Source organism: Calidris pugnax, unplaced genomic scaffold (genome assembly GCF_001431845.1).
Source record: "Calidris pugnax isolate Ruff unplaced genomic scaffold, ASM143184v1 scaffold63, whole genome shotgun sequence".
Classification (NCBI taxonomy): domain Eukaryota; kingdom Metazoa; phylum Chordata; class Aves; order Charadriiformes; family Scolopacidae; genus Calidris; species Calidris pugnax.
The window spans coordinates 5,151,611-5,169,884 of NW_015090852.1; the positions used below are offsets into that span (position 1 = coordinate 5,151,611).

General features: G+C 48.9%; 1 protein-coding gene across 1 annotated transcript; it reads left to right on the forward strand.

The window, feature by feature from the left end:
- The first annotated feature begins 680 nt into the window (after positions 1-680).
- Positions 681-17,377, forward strand: UHMK1 (U2AF homology motif (UHM) kinase 1). Its single transcript, XM_014943343.1, has 8 exons — positions 681-715; positions 992-1,388; positions 4,257-4,448; positions 5,238-5,332; positions 6,247-6,323; positions 9,693-9,791; positions 12,821-12,909; positions 13,394-17,377. The coding sequence occupies exons 1-8, from the start codon at positions 681-683 to the stop codon at positions 13,538-13,540; spliced, it is 1,131 nt and encodes a 376-aa protein (XP_014798829.1). The 3' UTR covers positions 13,541-17,377.
- The last annotated feature ends 897 nt before the right edge of the window (positions 17,378-18,274 follow it).

Here is an 18,274-nt window from a genome sequence, read left to right on the forward strand (position 1 = left end):
CCCCTCCCCCGGCCTGTCCTCCAGCCTGGGCACCCCCCTGTACCCCCCGCTCCCCGAACGGGCCCCTTCTTGAGCAGCCCCGCAGACACCCTCTCTCCCCCGGGGTATCCATCCAACCCCCCTCCCAGGGCGAACTGGTGTCTCCGCATCCCCAGCCAGGCGCGGTATCCCCAACTCCTTTGGGAATAGGGGTTCCCTCGCCCCGAAACTGACCCCCGCTGGCAGGGCTAGAGACCCCCAGACCAGCGTGCCCCCTTGGGTCGGCACCCCTGGGTTGGCAGGTTTGAGGGTCCCCAGCCTGGGCACCCCAAAGCAGCATCCCTGCAGCAGCGGGTGCTTCCCGGTACCCCCCCGGGGCAGGCAGGGCTGAGTAACCCACCCCTTTGTCAGGTTGGGCACCTGCCCAGGGTGGGAAGGGGCAGGGAGGAGCTGGGGTCACCCCCTTGGTGGGCAGGGGAGGTCACCCCAGGCAGGGCACCCCTATGTCCTCTGTTGGGCAGGGCTGGTGGAGCCACCCCAGCAGGAGCCGTGCTGCCTACGGGGCAGCGGTGAGGAGGTGTCTGCATGCCCACCAGCCTGGGTGGCTCTGACAGGACCCCCTGGGCTGCCTGCGTGGGTGGGAATGAGCTTGGGAAGGGAGGAAGCCTGAGCGTCAGAGGCGGCTGCTGGAAGCCCGCCAGATGCCCAGAGCGAGCTCGGTTTCCTACTGTGCTAGGTTTGTCACGGGAAGAGATTGACGTGTCCCCAAAAGAGTGGTACTATCTCCATTTTACCCACCGGGACCTGCTTGTCCACGTCCTGGAGATTTTCCTTCTGAGCAGGAGCGCCCAGTGCTATCACTTTAGCAGAGCCTGGCTGTGTGTTGTGAGACCAGCCTGTCCTCTAAAGGCTGTGGGGATGACATGGCTGGTTTTCCCATGCTGCTTCCCTCTCGAGTTTGGATGTCCGTCTCTCTGAACGTCACACTGATGGTGCTGTGATGATCACACAGAGATGAGCTGTCTCCTGCAGCTTTTGTGGTCTTCTGGGCAGTAGTGGGGCGTGATGACTGTCTAATTGCTCGTTACCAATACCTGTCACTGTGTCTCACCGTAGTGACGCTGTACGGCGTGTTCACCAACCACTACTCTGCAAATGGCCCGTCTCGCTGTCTCCTGCTGGAGCTGCTGGACATCAGTGTGTCCGAGCTGCTGCTGCACTCCAGCAACCAGGGCTGCTCCATGTGGATGATCCAGCACTGCGCCCGAGATGTTCTTGAAGCCCTGGCTTTCCTGCACCACAAAGGCTACGTGCACGCAGACCTCAAGCCACGCAACATCCTGTGGAGCGCGGAGGAGGAGTGCTTTAAGCTCATTGACTTTGGACTTAGCTTCAAAGAGGGGAATCAGGTTTGGAACGTGCTGCTCTTGAAACAATTGGCTCTGTGTTGAGTTGTGTGGGTCTGTGATGTTTTCAGCTGTAGGAGTTGACGTGACCTGCTGAGAGTGGTAGCTGAGCTGGTGCTGAGGGTTTCCTGGAAAAGGCTAAAATGTTGTCTGGCCCCAGAAACAGAAGCTTGTGTTCCCATTCTCCTTGCATGTCTCTGGTTTCTGTTAATGTCTTAGCCTTTGTGCTGTATATGACCACGAATTCCAAAGTTAATGATGCACTGAAAAAAGTAGTGTCTCAACTTCCTGAAAAGTTTGCTAGTTTTTATGTGGCCAGACAAGTGGGAGCACCCAGACGTGAAGAATTTCCTTTTATCATCCCTTATCGTACTTAGTCATAATCCATGCTTCACCATCCCAAGTAAATTGCATTATCTCTGGCAGTGTCATTGTGCTTGTCTTTACTTTCACCCAGCCTCCCAAGTAAATTGTATTATCTCTGGCAGTGTCATTGTGCTTGTCTTTACTTTCACCCTTTTTATAGCAGTTTCCCTTTTTCAGGAAGTCTGGATGTTTCTTTCCCATGTTATTGTGTTGATGAAAGCCCATACGCTGGTTGTGGGTAGGCAGTGTCGATTCTTTACTGACACAGATCTCTGCCTGTTTTACTTTTCCTGTTTGCTGGGCTTTCTGTCCCTCTTCATGCTGTCCCTTCTTTGTTTTGGTGGTACTGGGTTTTGTACATTTGTCCTTACCCTTAATCTCTTCCATGATCTCTGATGAAAGCCTCATGATGAGCCTGATGAGAGCCTCAGGAGGTTCTGCTGTTGGGTGGATAGATCTTCCTTTCACCACTCCCTTTCTCAGTAACAGGCTTCGAGGGGTTATTAGTGAGGCTTTTTCATCAGATAGCCTCTTAACAAATTTGCCTTTTAATCACTGGGTGATGGGCAGTAAGTCTAGTAAACGAGCTATGCTTTTTCTGAGCATTGTCCTGGCCTATCCCTACTCCATGCACTCCACTCATGTACAGGTTTTAAATTCACGTACTTTTTTTACTGCTTTACCTGGTAATGATGGTACAGCCCACTGATCTGTGAATACCAGAGGATTGTGTGGGTGACCTGTCTCTGAATTCTTTGGTACAGGAGCTGTTTTTAATATTTGTACTTCGTAACTCCTCCATGTTGTTGTTCAGTTTTCCCACATTCTTGGCTGAAGGCTGGTTTGTGCTGGTAATCTGTTGCTGTCTATCAGCAAAAAACATTCTCCTGGTGTCCTGTGTCTAATGCAGATATTTTTTTTTTAATTCAGGTTTGTGTTTTGCTGCTTGCTCTGTGAGTTGCCTCAGCTGATCAGGTGTTTTATTTACTTCTGTGATTCCTTTCAATCTGCTTTCTTTGGGCTGAGTTTCCTTTGCCCCTTCTCGGAAATATGCTGGCTTATATTGGTGAACCTTCTGACCGTACTTTGAATGTGCACTGGGTATTGGCTTCCCTTTACCACCCCTGCCTTGGGCAGCAGCATACGTGCATGATTTCCTTATCTGAGTCAAGACTTTTATTTGTGACAGCTCTGCCGAGCTTGTCCTTGCATAACTTTTCCTGCCGTTACTGTTTAACAGAGAATGGCTGTACATAGAGCAAGGTCTCAGCCACCTACACCTCTCAAAATGCTCTAGATGGTAGGAGTGAAATTTCATCTCGCTCTTTTTTCTTGTGGCATTGGCCACGGTGTTTTCTCTATCTCTAAATGTTGTCTGGTGGGGCTGCTAAATTGCTACTTTTGCCATGGTGGAGGTTCTGGTCTTTGCTGATAGGAGGAGAGATGCTGATAAGCAATTTGTGTATCAATATTTTTTTTTAAGTTCATAAAACACTTTTGAGCTCTGTTGCCTGAAAGTGGTTTCTGTAAACTTCGTTTTCAATCAGAGAACGGAACCACATAATTTTGGTTTGAATATATGCTCCTGCTAAGAATTCCCCTTCCTGCACCTTCTCCAGGAAGTAGGCTTGCATATTCTTCTGTCATTCCCCGTGTCACATCAGTGTGTCTAAGCTGAGCCCTCCCATGTTAGGAAGATGCAGCATGCAGTTTGTCTGTGGACACTTGCAAGACTTGGCTCGACAAAGCCACAGCTGACTGGTGGGGTCATGTCTGCGAGCAGGAGGCTGGACTGGAGACCTTCAGAGCAGCCCCTCCAACCAGCAGTTGTGTGATTCTTTAATTTCCTGTTTTCTTTTAAGCAGGCAGCGTGTGGGCATTTTATTTTGCTCTGCCAGCCGTGGCAGGTGTTGGTTGCTGCAGCACTTTTGGCTGCGAGGGGGAGAAGGAAGAGGTGCGTGGGAAGCGCCTTTGATAATTTCCTTGTCTGAGCGTTAGGTGCCTGCTTCGTTCTTTTAACGTTTTGTTCCAGGGAACATCAGTACTTGAATAATGGCAGCTGTTACTGCTCCTCACTGCTCAGACCGGGCTGTTTGGGCTCTCATGCAGCCAACGTGGGAGGAGATCGTGGGTGTTCAACCCTTATCCTGAAACTTCTAGCATCTTCTGCGCTGTTGAGAGGTTAATGGGCCGGTCCGCAGTGACATCCAGCCTCTTCTTCCCAGCAGGGCTGTCTTTCAAAGAGATCAGGTGTTAGTGGGATGCCTCCTATTATGCTGGGAGGTGTTTTCTCTTCCAGACAGTCTTGGTTTTTTCCTCATCAGCACAGCAGCGCAGCGAGTTGAACTGCCTGCCTAACGTGTCTGGCTGTACAATGCTTTCTGTCAATTTAGCAATAGTATTTTGGTGACCCATTTGGAAGGACGTCTGTGAACTGATTTAAGGATAGAGTGGAGAACCTGAATCCAGAAAGTTAACTTTTTCTGTGTGTTTGATCTTCTGTAGGATGTGAAATATATTCAAACAGACGGGTATCGGGCTCCAGAGGCAGAACTGCAGAACTGCCTGGCACAGGCAGGGCTCCAGAGTGAGACGGAGTGCACCTCTGCGGTGGATCTGTGGAGTCTGGGAATTGTTTTACTGGAGATGTTCTCAGGAATGAAACTGAAACATACAGTCCAATCTCAGGAATGGAAGGTGAGTGAGAGCTGCTGTGGGCGTTCTTGCTTGTACCAAATGAGTCCTCCTCCTCCTTGTTCATAACCTGGATTTGTGAGGTAGCACCTGACAACTAGAGAGTGCTTCCAGGATGTTTGTCTAATCCTATTACCTTAAGAGTTAAGGTTCCAGAGCCTTAAAGACCCACCTTCCCTGTGGGACTGGCGTGTCTGAATGCGGCCTGTGTTCAGGTTACTGAAAGTGAGGGTTCCAGGAGTCTGTGTTTGGAACCTGTGTTTTGCTGTGATGTGGGAGGTGAGCTACACTGGCTGTAGTGTGGCACAAAAGGAAGAACGAAATGGATGGCTGATGGCTGCCAGCTAGTTCAGCAGCACAATGACTGGAGTTATTTGCTGGTTTTAGTCTAATGTTAGCTCTAATTTGGGATCTTTTCATAAGTCTATATCCTGAGAAAACAAGAAGGCGGCTTTATGTTGTGAGCCTGGAGCCTGTCTTTGTCCCCTGTTCTGTATGAAATAATTTTGTTTTGTGTCCCCCCTCCCGGTAAGAGTATCCTTTCAGCATCATAATGTCCACAGTAACAGCAAATTTACCTGCACATGGAAATTTCCGGATTTTGCACAGGCAAATGGGAAAAAAACTTCATCTGATATGGGCCTGCTGGTTTTAATGTGTGAGGTGTGACATCGGGGATCTCTCACAGTACCCTCTGCATCCAGTCCAGAAAATGATGGGACATTGCAAGCTTTGTCCTGGTCTTTTTTTTTTTTTCCCCACTCCCTAAGCACTGTTTCTTTTTCTTTCCAGACAAATAGTTCTGCCATCATTGATCGCATATTTGCCAGTGAAGGGGTGGTTAATTCAGCCATTCCAACTTATCACCTCAGAGACCTTATCAAAAGGTATTTTACCATATTTACTAACTGTTGCATAAAGATGTGATCTGTAAAGTCTTGTGCTTCGTTCTTAGTAACTTAGAGCCCACACCTAAGACTTTGTTTTTTTAAATCTCCCTGCCACTGTTTTAGTAACAAGTGCAAGCAAGAGCAAAGATGCTTCAGCTCCTCTGATTTTGGCACAGTTTGGAGTAAGCACATAAAGAATATCAATCATGATGTTAATCATTTGCTGTTTCGGGGCTTTGCACCTCCTGCCAATGAGGTTATATTTGGAGAAAACTGGAGACTTTGGTGCCCCAGGAGAGTGTTGTCAGAAATGAGGGAAGGGGGCAGACAGTGCTGCTTCTCCATTGCTGTCAAGATTCAAATGCTCCTGTGCAGCTCTCTGCTGAAAGGTCTGCCAAGTGTTTTCGCTGTCCTGTGACTCTGCTCTGAGGCTACAGAGTGAATGAGGACGCAACTTGGCAGAAATAGCATCAGGAGCCACTGGTAAAGCTGAGTAGGGGATGTCCTCAGGCAAGCTCTGGGCTGTTAGCTGCTTTGAGTCCCATTTGTGGAAAGATGTGGGATCTCCTTGGAGTGTGATCATTTTGAGACTGCACGTGTGCCTGAGACGTGGGCTGAATGGCCTGGGGAGATGGAGCTGGACCATGTCATGTTCCTTGTGAACTTTTAAGTGGGCAACGTCCATCATTTGGGGCTGAGAGACATCAAGAAGGAAAACCTACCCAAAATGCTTTCAGGGAGTCCTTCTGGTGTGCTTCAGCTGTGAATTGGAAGATGTGCTTCTCACTTTTCTCTTTGTACCATACACACCCCAAAGACAGGGTATTCCTCTGTACTGGCTTCCAGCCTGAGTTGAATTTGTCGATGCAGGAATGTCACAGGCAAGATCATAAGGGTGTCTTTTCTTACAGCATGCTTCATTGTGACCAAGGAAAGCGAGCCTCCGCTGAGAAGGCTTTATGCAGCCCATTCTTCAGCATTCCCTTTGGTAAGCTGTGCACGTCGTCCCTGCTCATGGCTTTCTCAGCATGTACTGGAAGCAGCACAGAGCACAGTTAAATTGTGGTGTTTCTGGTTCTGGCCTCGTTGCTGCTCCTTTGCACTTTGTGGCACTCACCAGCCCTCTGGGGTACCACAGCAGGGGGTCTGCAGCGATGCCAGTGCTCTCAGTGCCCCTCTAGCCCTGCAGGCTGTCGCTTTTCCCTGGTTGGACTCCCATTAAATTCTGCCCAGATCAAACTGACCAAGAGTGTATTGGCAGCAACGTGCATCTGAGGGGATAGAAATAGCCAAGGTGTTTACCTAATACTGTGACCATTAAGGCGCTTTTGAAGAGCGCACTGCTAGTGATGGTGACTGGATGGTTTTTCTTATGCCAAGTGTTTCCCAGTTCAGAAGCCAGGAATAGGAGCGACTATGGCAGTGGCTGGTGGTAGCATCTGCTGCTGCTTCCTCAGGTCAAATAGTCCCAGTGTGTTCTTGTGGCATAAGCCCATTTTTGCAGTGACTGGCCTGCCTCTTCTGGTGCCTGTGTGGCAGGTCACAGACAGACATCACTGTCATTTTCATCTGGCACTTTCTCTTCAATTTAATAAAATGGTGGTGTTTCCCTAGGACCGCCCCTATGTGGGTTGCAGGCTGTCAGCAAAAGATGGCTGGGACCACCCTGTTTAGGCTAGTATCCCTCCCTGTTTTCCATTCCAAAAGCATCACGGGAGCATTCTTCAGAGCTCGTCTGCTTTCGGGAACACCAATGAAGAGCTCTGCATCCAGCTTTTCTGCAGCATAAGTTAAGGCTTCAGGTATTCAGCTGCTGGCTGAGCTAGCATTTTCCCTTGAATCTTAGCCCTGCTTTTCTTAAGCTGCTTGGTGTACCTTGCAGTGAAGGTTGTTAAGTATTGCCTCTTGAGGTCATGTCAAGATACTGGCATTCCTGTGTGTTAGGCAAAGGTAACAAACTCATTCCTGTTTTCAGACTTCTCTTGCATCTCAGAAACTGGGACTGTTGTAATCAAAGCCACTTTCCATGGCTGAATCTTGCAGCCAGTATTGCTTTAGAGCAGAGGGAGTAGAATATTGGCACTGCTTTCTGGTCTGGTTTTAAACACACAGACCTCTAACTGTACCTAGGAAGGTGCTTCTGTGGTTAGTGCTACAAGTTGGTATAACAGCTTCAATTTTTCTTCGTTCTCATTGCTGGTTCTCTTCTTTGCCAAACTTGTACATAACGCTTGTCTGCACAAAGAAGCATTTACTGTTTCTTTCCTAGGAAGTCAGAAAATGATCTGTCACTGTCTTTCACTTGGACACGGTTTTTCTGTTTAGTGCAAAGACAGCTGAGAATGGCTTTCCTTGTCATTTACAGCCAAGTCTTGACTTTCCAGTTCATCAACTTCTTTCCTGAGCTGCTTGCAGGCTTTGTGTTGTCAGTGTGGTTGGTATCACCTGGCACTTTGAAGAGGAGCAGAAGGGCTGGGCAGAAGGGTATTGCAAGAAATGCATTTGTCACTTGGTTACAGGAAGATCAGGTGGCTCTGAGTCCTAGGGGTTGGTTTGTCTCCCTCTCTGAAAAAAGACTTGTGAAATGAAGGACAGACTTACTTGAATAGAAAGGGCAGCGTATAAGACCAAGGCAACACTTTAATGTTCTTTCTGTTCCCAGTTCATCTGATGTTTTCTCTTGGTTGCCAGAAGTCCTATGGAAGAATGGTCCCAGAGGTTTGCTAGGAGCTGGAATATGCTTGGTTATCTGAATGCAGACTTTTCTTCAAAGGGCTGTCCCTCTGCGCTGTCTGGGCATCGTCTGGACTGATAAGGCATTTCGTACTCTATGCTTTAGGAAGGACTCTTCCATGTCAGGCAGGAGGAGATTTATAGCATGTGTGCTTGCCTATCACCTCCTCTTGCACTATGAAATCAACATCTTCTGTCTGTGCCTGGCAAGGAAGTGAGCTCCTCATACATAATGCATGCTTAACTTGGAAAAGTATTTCCAAGGAACTAATAGCCTGATATCTTTGCGAACATAGTCAGAAGGCTCAAACTGTAGAATTAGAGCCATTTTTTTTCCCTTTTCTCTCCCCTCTGTCACTGTGTAGTGGGAGAACTGTGAGGTACTGCTGTTGTGTTTGGCTAGTGTAGCTGCCAATACAAATAAAAACATTAACACTCTCCAAGTACTGAAAGTTGGGCTCCCAGGTCTCAAATTCATGACTGGCCTGCCAGTCCCTTTCGGGAACATGAAATCAAGCTTTTGTCCTTGAAGAAGTGACACTGTCCCTGCTGCTTTGAGTTTCTAGAGGACTGGGTGTCCTCTCAGACATAGCTCATATTCTGCCATTAGTCTGTCCACCTTGGCTGTTTCCTTCTTCCACAGTAGTATCTATTCTGCTTGGTTCCAGGCCATTCTGGAGCTGCTTGGTTTATAGAGCCAGCCGCCCTGTGGCAGTGGGCTTTATTTCTGCTCCTGTAAAGGTGTTCACAGGATCACTGCTCACCCACCTTGTGGCCATTCCCTATTCTGTAGCACTGCATTGTTTAAGAAACTACATAGTTTTCCCCATTTCTGTTGCAAGGTTGTATGTTGATCTTCAAACAACTGCATTGTAGTTGGATTTTGAACGGGGGGGAAGGAAAGGGTATCCTAGAGAGTGCTGAGGCTTGTGCCTTAGCACAGCTTAAGAATTGGAATTGCAGAAGCTGGGCCCCCTCTTGTGGCCATGCCCTATTCTGTAGCACTGCATTGCTTAAGTAACTACATAGTTTTCCCCATTTCTGTTGCAAGATTATATGTTGGTCTTAAAACTACTGCATTGTAGTTGGATTCTGAATGGGGGGAAAGGAAAGGGTATCCTAGAGAGTGCTGAGGGTTGTGCCTTAGCACAGCTTAAGAATTGGAGTTGCAGAAGCTGGGCCAGCCTGTTTTCAGCCTGTCTGGTAGCAGTAACAGGAGAGGCAGGTTGCAGAGTAGTTCTTTCATCTTCCTGTGTCTCCATATATTGCTAAACTGTTGTAGCACTTGACACGTATCGGTTTCTGAATCTGAGCTAAGTAGACATAACCCTAGTCTTAATTTCTGCTAGCTTTGTGAGTTTAAAAGCAGTTTCAAGTGCTGGTCTCAGTGTAATGGCAGAGTGCACTGAACACTTTGGAAGAGTCAGTGCACAAGTGAAGATAAATTTGAAACAGGGAGAAGATACAATTGTAAATGCAGGTAATAGTGGAAAGAAGCAAGACTGTACTGCAAATAGCAGTAAGTGTTTGTGTATAATAGTGCATATTGAGTCAACTTCCTGTTTTTTTGCTCCTTTGCACTTTGATTTATTTTCTTTTCTCTAATTCTGTGGGTGTCAAACAGCTCCCCATATCGAAGATTTGGTGATGCTCCCCACGCCTGTGCTGAGGCTGCTCAATGTTCTAAGTGACGCTTCTCTGCAGTGCGAAGAAGAGTATGAAGGTTGGTGCAAGCTGTGCAATTGCCATACAGCAATGGTGTCTTACAGACTCTGTTTTGTTTGGCTTTGGTGATGCGAGAGCGAGCAGAAGAGCAATTAATTGGCGCAAGAACAGCAAAGAGCTGCTCAGCTGAGATTGGGTACTAAGTGGGTCAACTGCACCAACACAGAATAGACTGAAAGGTTGAGACAGCAGAGATTGTAGTGAGTTCTTAAAGAATCCCAGATTTAAAAAAAAAAAAGGTTTATTTTGATTTTATTCTTTGGTTAGATACCCACAGACCTCATAACATATTTGTGGCTCTGAGCTTCTGCTGGACATGCACGAGACTCTGGAGCCCAGTAGCAGAGATCTTCAAAAGTTTGCTAGTGAACTTATCCAAGATCTCAGCAGAGAACTGAAATATCTCATTGGAGTTCTTAAACTGTAGCAAAAACTATACATGGTAGGTGGCAAGGCATGTCAGTGGAATTTGCATTTCTGCTTGCTCTCAAATCCGTGCGAGTGGCAAAAGAGAGCTCTGGGAATATGGGTTTAAAAGGCTGGGTTCTGCTCACACAAAGAAAGGTTTGTGGCAGCTACTTCGTTTCCCCTCCTCCAAGAGCTGTAACCAAAAAAAATCCCAAATGTTTTCTCTGCTCGAATTTATAGCATGTGTGCTTGCCTATCACCTCCTCTTGCACTATGAAATCAACATCTTCTGTCTGTGCCTGGCAAGGAAGTGAGCTCCTCATACATAATGCATGCTTAACTTGGAAAAGTATTTCCAAGGAACTAATAGCCTGATATCTTTGCGAACATAGTCAGAAGGCTCAAACTGTAGAATTAGAGCCATTTTTTTTCCCTTTTCTCTCCCCTCTGTCACTGTGTAGTGGGAGAACTGTGAGGTACTGCTGTTGTGTTTGGCTAGTGTAGCTGCCAATACAAATAAAAACATTAACACTCTCCAAGTACTGAAAGTTGGGCTCCCAGGTCTCAAATTCATGACTGGCCTGCCAGTCCCTTTCGGGAACATGAAATCAAGCTTTTGTCCTTGAAGAAGTGACACTGTCCCTGCTGCTTTGAGTTTCTAGAGGACTGGGTGTCCTCTCAGACATAGCTCATAGTCTGCCATTAGTCTGTCCACCTTGGCTGTTTCCTTCTTCCACAGTAGTATCTATTCTGCTTGGTTCCAGGCCATTCTGGAGCTGCTTGGTTTATAGAGCCAGCCGCCCTGTGGCAGTGGGCTTTATTTCTGCTCCTGTAAAGGTGTTCACAGGATCACTGCTCACCCACCTTGTGGCCACCCTCTTGTGGCCATGCCCTATTCTGTAGCACTGCATTGCTTAAGTAACTACATAGTTTTCCCCATTTCTGTTGCAAGATTATATGTTGGTCTTAAAACTACTGCATTGTAGTTGGATTCTGAATGGGGGGAAAGGAAAGGGTATCCTAGAGAGTGCTGAGGGTTGTGCCTTAGCACAGCTTAAGAATTGGAATTGCAGAAGCTGGGCCAGCCTGTTTTCAGCCTGTCTGGTAGCAGTAACAGGAGAGGCAGGTTGCAGAGTAGTTCTTTCATCTTCCTGTGTCTCCATATATTGCTAAACTGTTGTAGCACTTGACACGCATCGGTTTCTGAATCTGAGCTAAGTAGACATAACCCTAGTCTTAATTTCTGCTAGCTTTGTGAGTTTAAAAGCAGTTTCAAGTGCTGGTCTCAGTGTAATGGCAGAGTGCACTGAACACTTTGGAAGAGTCTCTCAGTGCACAAGTGAAGATAAATTGGAAACAGGGAGAAGATACAATTGTAAATGCAAGTGCACAAGTGAAGATAAATTTGAAACAGGGAGAAGATACAATTGTAAATGCAGGTAATAGTGGAAAGAAGCAAGACTGTACTGCAAATAGCAGTAAGTGTTTGTGTATAATAGTGCATATTGAGTCAACTTCCTGTTTTTTTGCTCCTTTGCACTTTGATTTATTTTCTTTTCTCTAATTCTGTGGGTGTCAAACAGCTCCCCATATCGAAGATTTGGTGATGCTCCCCACGCCTGTGCTGAGGCTGCTCAATGTTCTAAGTGACGCTTCTCTGCAGTGCGAAGAAGAGTATGAAGGTTGGTGCAAGCTGTGCAATTGCCATACAGCAATGGTGTCTTACAGACTCTGTTTTGTTTGGCTTTGGTGATGCGAGAGCGAGCAGAAGAGCAATTAATTGGCGCAAGAACAGCAAAGAGCTGCTCAGCTGAGATTGGGTACTAAGTGGGTCAACTGCACCAACACAGAATAGACTGAAAGGTTGAGACAGCAGAGATTGTAGTGAGTTCTTAAAGAATCCCAGATTTAAAAAAAAAAAAGGTTTATTTTGATTTTATTCTTTGGTTAGATACCCACAGACCTCATAACATATTTGTGGCTCTGAGCTTCTGCTGGACATGCACGAGACTCTGGAGCCCAGTAGCAGAGATCTTCAAAAGTTTGCTAGTGAACTTATCCAAGATCTCAGCAGAGAACTGAAATATCTCATTGGAGTTCTTAAACTGTAGCAAAAACTATACATGGTAGGTGGCAAGGCATGTCAGTGGAATTTGCATTTCTGCTTGCTCTCAAATCCGTGCGAGTGGCAAAAGAGAGCTCTGGGAATATGGGTTTAAAAGGCTGGGTTCTGCTCACACAAAGAAAGGTTTGTGGCAGCTACTTCGTTTCCCCTCCTCCAAGAGCTGTAACCAAAAAAAATCCCAAATGTTTTCTCTGCTCGAAGGCCAGGGTTTGTGGGCAAGAAAGAGGACTGTCCATGTGCTCCAGACCTTGCTGTTGGGGATTCACTGCCTGTACGTCTGTGTTTCTGAGCCTTAGGTCGGACACTTCGTTTTGTTACGTGGCCGTTAAGCGGTGTCAGCTTCTACCGTGTCACCTCTCGATTGTTTATTTTAAATTGAGAGGAAAAGACTATCTGTTGACTGAATGTTCTCGGTGTGTTCATCTGGTCTTCATTTGTTTCTTGGTTCATCCTAGTTTGTGACGCGAAAGACAACCAGCTCTTTTCTTTCTCAGATATCCTGGAAGACATAAGGGAGGAGTGTCAGAAGTACGGACCGGTGGTTTCCTTGCTTATTCCAAAGGAGAATCCTGGTAAAGGCCAAGTAAGTGAACAGAGGGAAGAGGCTGCATATTCCCACGTATGCTCCATGTGCTGTGGGACTGCTGCTCGCATCTTGGCAATCTTCTGGCTGATGACAGAGCTAAAAATAGCTGGTTATCTTGAAGGACAGCACAGGTTCCTTCCTGGTTATGTAAGGCCTAGCCTGGGAGGTCTCCAAACAGCTTCAGCAGGGGAGCTGGGATAGGGGAGGGAAGGGGGGGAAGACAGTGGGTGGGAGAAGAGGCATTGAGGATGTGGAGCATCATCATACTTTCTCCCTCCTCACCAAATATGCTGCCCTTAGAAACTAGGAGCAAAAGGTGAAATTCCAGTTCAGAAGTGCAGCTCCTTCCTTTTGAGCTCCGCTGCTCTGGGCTCAACCAAGGATAGAGGTGGGGGGGAAATTGTTTGGGAAGTGTTTCCCCAGTTGAGGGGGTGGGTGTCAAGCTGCACTGGAAGTCCTATTTCTCCTCTCTCTCTTTCAGGTCTTTGTTGAATATGCAAATGCTGGTGATTCCAAAGCTGCCCAAAAAATGCTGACTGGAAAGATTTTTGATGGCAAGTTTGTTGTGGCTACGTTTTACCCACTGAGTGCCTATAAGAGAGGATATCTGTACCAAAACTTGCTGTAGGCAGTAGCAACAATCAGGAGAGTTGTCTTGCTCCTCTTCCTCACATGTTTTACAGTTGAATGTACAAAAGAGCTTCCTAGCCCTGCTTTTGAGTCATCTGTGAAGGAGAGATGCAAAGGACTTAACTGGGCTTTGAAACCTTTACTGCTGCTTTGTGATGTGCAGAGGAGGCCGGGATGGCTTTCAGCGTGTGCTCGTGTGTGTGTGTGTTGTGCTTGCTCGTTTACATTGGGTGTGTGGCTTTGCCCCGGAGGGCGCTGGGGTGGCAGGAGGGGTGACACTGGGAGCCTGGGAGGCCGAGCAGATCTTGGCGAGCGCTTTGAAGTGATTTGAAATGAGACCATTTGAAATCCTGGCTTCAGCACTTGACTTTGCTCTGGAGAGAGGATTCCTTTGTGAAGCTTTCCTATAACGCATGTGCTCTTCTCCAGTGCTGGGGAGGAGGCGGAAGGTTTTCCTGCCTTTTGTTGATATCTATGGTAAATATAGAACCAGAAGCCTATCCTCTCTAAACTAGACCAAGAAGACTTTAGAGTCTTCATGTCATGTAGAGCAAAGGGAGGCAGTGAAATCAGATCTGCTGAGCCTACCCCGTTAACCCTGTCACTGCCTCGTGACCCAAGAAGAGCCATCCGTCTGACCTGGCACAGGTGGCATATGCTGGGCTTAGGCAGCGAGGTGTGGGTGACACTGAACTTGCTTGTATGCCTGGGGTGGGCAGGGACTGAGGGTGGCTAACATGTTGTCAGAGCAGTGCCAGCCTCAGTCCCAACACAACTTGTAAGCACTTTGTAGCCTGAGGCAATGTGGAAACCCTGTTGTGTGGAATCATCTTTCTAGCACGTACCCTGTGCTGGCACTGGTGCTCCCTAGCTCTAATGCCAAATCATCTGTAATACGTAAGCGTCTTTACGTGTATTTTTGGAAAGGAGTGCTACAGCACGCAGTATTCTTTGTGTCTCAGCAGGACTCCCCTGCCCTGCCGGTCTTCTAAAGAAAAGAACAAATATTTGTATGTCGTAGGTCCCACGCTTGGCTTTTCTGTGTTGTGTGTTTTGGTTTCGCATTGACCCATTAGACTTGTAGATTAGAAGCACTGACACTTTTGGTCCTTCGTAGGTTACACAAAGGGCCTGAGGCAATCTAAGGTCCTGTATGGAAAGGGCTTGGTCAGTCATCAGACTTGACGTGGCTTTCCCAGTGTCAGGGGCAACAACCACGTGCTTTTGGGGGGAAAAAAAGATCTGGGCAAGCAGCATTGGTGCTCGCCCCAGAGCATGTTCTCTGCTCGTGTGGCTTCAGTGCACAATCAGAAGCTCACTCGGGCAGCTGCCAGCGTGGGGTAGGTGGTGGCTGTTTCCCAGGGCTGTGCACACCCCTACACCCAGCAGAGCCTCTGTCTGCAGCACACAACAGCCCTAAAGATCCTGAGGGACCAGCCTATTCTGGCTTGCAGCCCCGGTACCTCTAGTGAGGAGGAGAGCCCTCATGAATTCTTTTCTCCAGCTGAAATACTTGCGGGCAGCTGCCTGAACCGTCTCTGACCTTCCCTGGCATAATACCTGAATTACCTTGCAGTTTACTTTTTGTGTCTCGCTGTTGCTGGACTTGCTGGAATCCTGCACTTAAAAGTTCCTCTTGAATTTTGCCATGTGTGCAGTGTGTCGGGAGGTCCAATGTCTGTAGCATTTCAGGAGTCTGAGTTCCTCTCTGTGCTGGTGTGGAGTCCTGTCTACTGTGGCCCTTCTCAAACTCCCCCAGAAAGGACCAATTTCTTTAATATTTCTGTTGCCTTTGAGGTGGTAGGTTTTCCAGGGAAAAAAAAAAATAATTAAATTCCCACAGTGAGTTTTAAGGTGTGATTTGCTGATCAGACTTTTTCTGGGGATGATGCTACTTTGGTGTACGTAGCTGTAAAGCAGCTTTGCATAGATGGGGTGTGTGATTCATGGCTTTTAATTTAACTGTCCTTGCAGTGAAGCACCTTTAGTGTCTGGAAGGAATGGGATGATTGACTGGGTGAGGGTTTTTCTTATGTGAAGAGCAGTGTTTAAAGTACTCTTAAGTATTGGTAGGTATTGACTGACCTCCTCAGCTCTGTGTTGTTGCTGTCCCTGGTGGGCTGAGCCAGGGGTGAAACTGCTTTGGCTAAGAAATTCATGTGTGGAATGCCATCGTGTCAGCAGCATTCAGCTGGCTGCCTGTGCCCCCGTCACCTGGCACGAGCAGATCCAAGAGCTCCTGCCTTGCTGAGTGCCAGCCCACACTGGGACATGGGGAGCTCCCTCGGGGTGCAGGGTGTGAGGTCTGTCACCTCCAGTGGTACCGAGATGGAGAGATGCTGGGGCACAGGTGCAGGCATTTAAGTTCCCACATGCATTTCTCCAGGACTGTGAACTGCTCTGTCATCTTTCAAGCCTGTCTCTTTCAGTCAGAATTATGCTTTGGATTTGCAACTAAAGATGGAGAGCCATGCCAGGATTAATCTTAAGAGAGGAGCTACAACCTGTTCCCACAGTATGGTAGAGCTGTTCCACCAGAGTTTGGCTGGGGTTTTGTTCAGCTGCTTTAATAGGAGCTAAAGAAATCTTCAAGATGCAAACTCTTGCTACCAGATATTTTTTCTCCAGATGCTCATTGATGAGGCTTGAGCACTGAGCTGGGCAAAACACCTAGAGCTGCTTTTTTTTATTATTATTTTCATCCTGGCAAGGGTTGAAGATGCCGATCTCTGTCCTGTCACTGCATCCAGCCCATGGCTTCCCTCTGCAGGCTGTGGGGTACAGGGAGGTTTAGAAGCTCCTCAGAGCAGAAGAGTTTTATCATTATTCCTCACCCTCTGCCTTCAAAGCCTTTTACTATCAACCTGAAGCTCACTCTGGTGTCTGCAGTGATCTACTGATGGCTTGGCCTAAGTTTCAGCCCTGCTAAAACCCGTGGGTTTCTTAATTCTGGCTTGTATCTAAGTGTTGTGTGGTGATTCAGTCCAAGGCGTCTGTGGCAGTGTGTGCCTGGATGGGCCTGGCTCTCCTTATCTCCAAATTACTGCCTGCTTGAGTTGCAGAAGCGTTGAGGCTTTCTACTTGGATGCTCACTGGGTTTCTCCGTTTGTGCTGCTTGACACAACTTCTTCCTAATAGCACTGACCTACGTATGGTCCTCGGTGGGTGACACCTAGATGTGAAAACTCACAGGCTGCCTTTGAGGGAGGGATCTGCTTTGAGGAGGGGAAAGGGATGAAAGATGAAGCCTCTGGAGACAGCCAGGGAAGGCTGGCCCTGCTCTGGTGGGATGCCAGGGCAGGCATCCCGCCCTTCTCCCCAGGAGGAGGCACTCCAAGGGGCTGCATCCCTTTGGAGAACGTGTGTGAAGAGGGAACACGGTGTCTCTCAGCCAGTCCTTGGTGGTGGTTGGGTTTTGTAGCTGTTCTGACAGAAAGTGTCACTGCCAGCCGGAGAATAGCTGTCCTTCCTCTGCCACCAGTGTCTGTGTGGGAGCGATGAGGGAAAGTTCTTTGCACTTCCACCTATTTATCATATGCAAGGAGGGTAGATGTTTTTTAAATCCCTTGTGGCCGAAGCACAAGTCAGCTCTGATGTTAGCTGTAGTCCTGATTTTAGTCCCGCTGGTCTCCAGCCTCCTGACGGCGCAGCCCCAGCGCCCCATCGCACCCAGGCCGTCTCTCCAGAGCATCCCCTCCTCTTCCTCCCGCCGTGCTGGGTCTGTAACCACGTGCCTCCCGTGGGGTTAGATGTCAACTCCTGTATCCCGTCACGCACCGTTGCTGAGCAGATGTGTGCTTGATACAGACGATTAATAAACGATGCTTCAGTACGAGGGGGTTGTCCAGCACACTTTATCTCCTGGGACCGCCGGTGCTACGGTCACGTAGCTGAGTAAGTTCTCTGTCGCCCTGTCCCGACGTGGGGTGGGGACACAGGGATGTGACCCAGCCATGGCGCCCCTCTACCACCTTGTGCTTGGTGCCCACCGCTTTGGGGACTTGGTGGCCCTTCAAAGTCCCGGTGGTGACCATGCCTGGACGGAGCTGGCCGTGTCCCCCTCCCCGTCCCTGGGGGCTGTGCCTCCTGCCGCCGCACCGCTTACTCACACCGGGCTGCCTCTGCCGTAACGGTTCCCGGCCTTGATGTCACGGGGAGGGAGAACCGGCCGGGCTGACGCGGGCCGCTCCCCCGGGGGAGATGAGGGGAGTTGCACAACTTTCTGGGGGCGTGGGCCGTGCGTGGCTCCCCAGCCCCCAGGGGACGCGTGGGGTGGGGCGGGGGGGATGACCAGTTTTTTGGCCGGCGCTGATTTTTGTGTGCCCGCCTCATTGCGTGGGTTTGGCGATTTTTGGGTTGTTTTGGGTTTTTTTTCCCCCCCTGTGTGCCTCTCCTCTCTTGCTGCAGAAGGGGGGTGTCGTGTGTCGTCCCCGTCCCCCCTCCGAACAGCCGTGGGGATGGCTGCCCGGGGGCTGCTTGCGGCCGCCGCTTCCCGCTTTCACGCGTGGGCCCGGCGCGGGGGAGGAACAGCGTGAAGGGGTGGGGCTCTGCCGGGAAGCTGTGCTCCCCGCCACGCCCGGAGGGGACCGGCACCGGGGACGCCCCCTTGCCCGGGAGACCGGGGGCCGGGCCCCGCCTCTCCCTCCGGCGGGACCGCGCGCGCTGACGTGGCGGGCGTTGCCATGGCACCCGCCGCCGCCGCTCCCATTGGCGCTGCCGCGGGGGGGGGGGG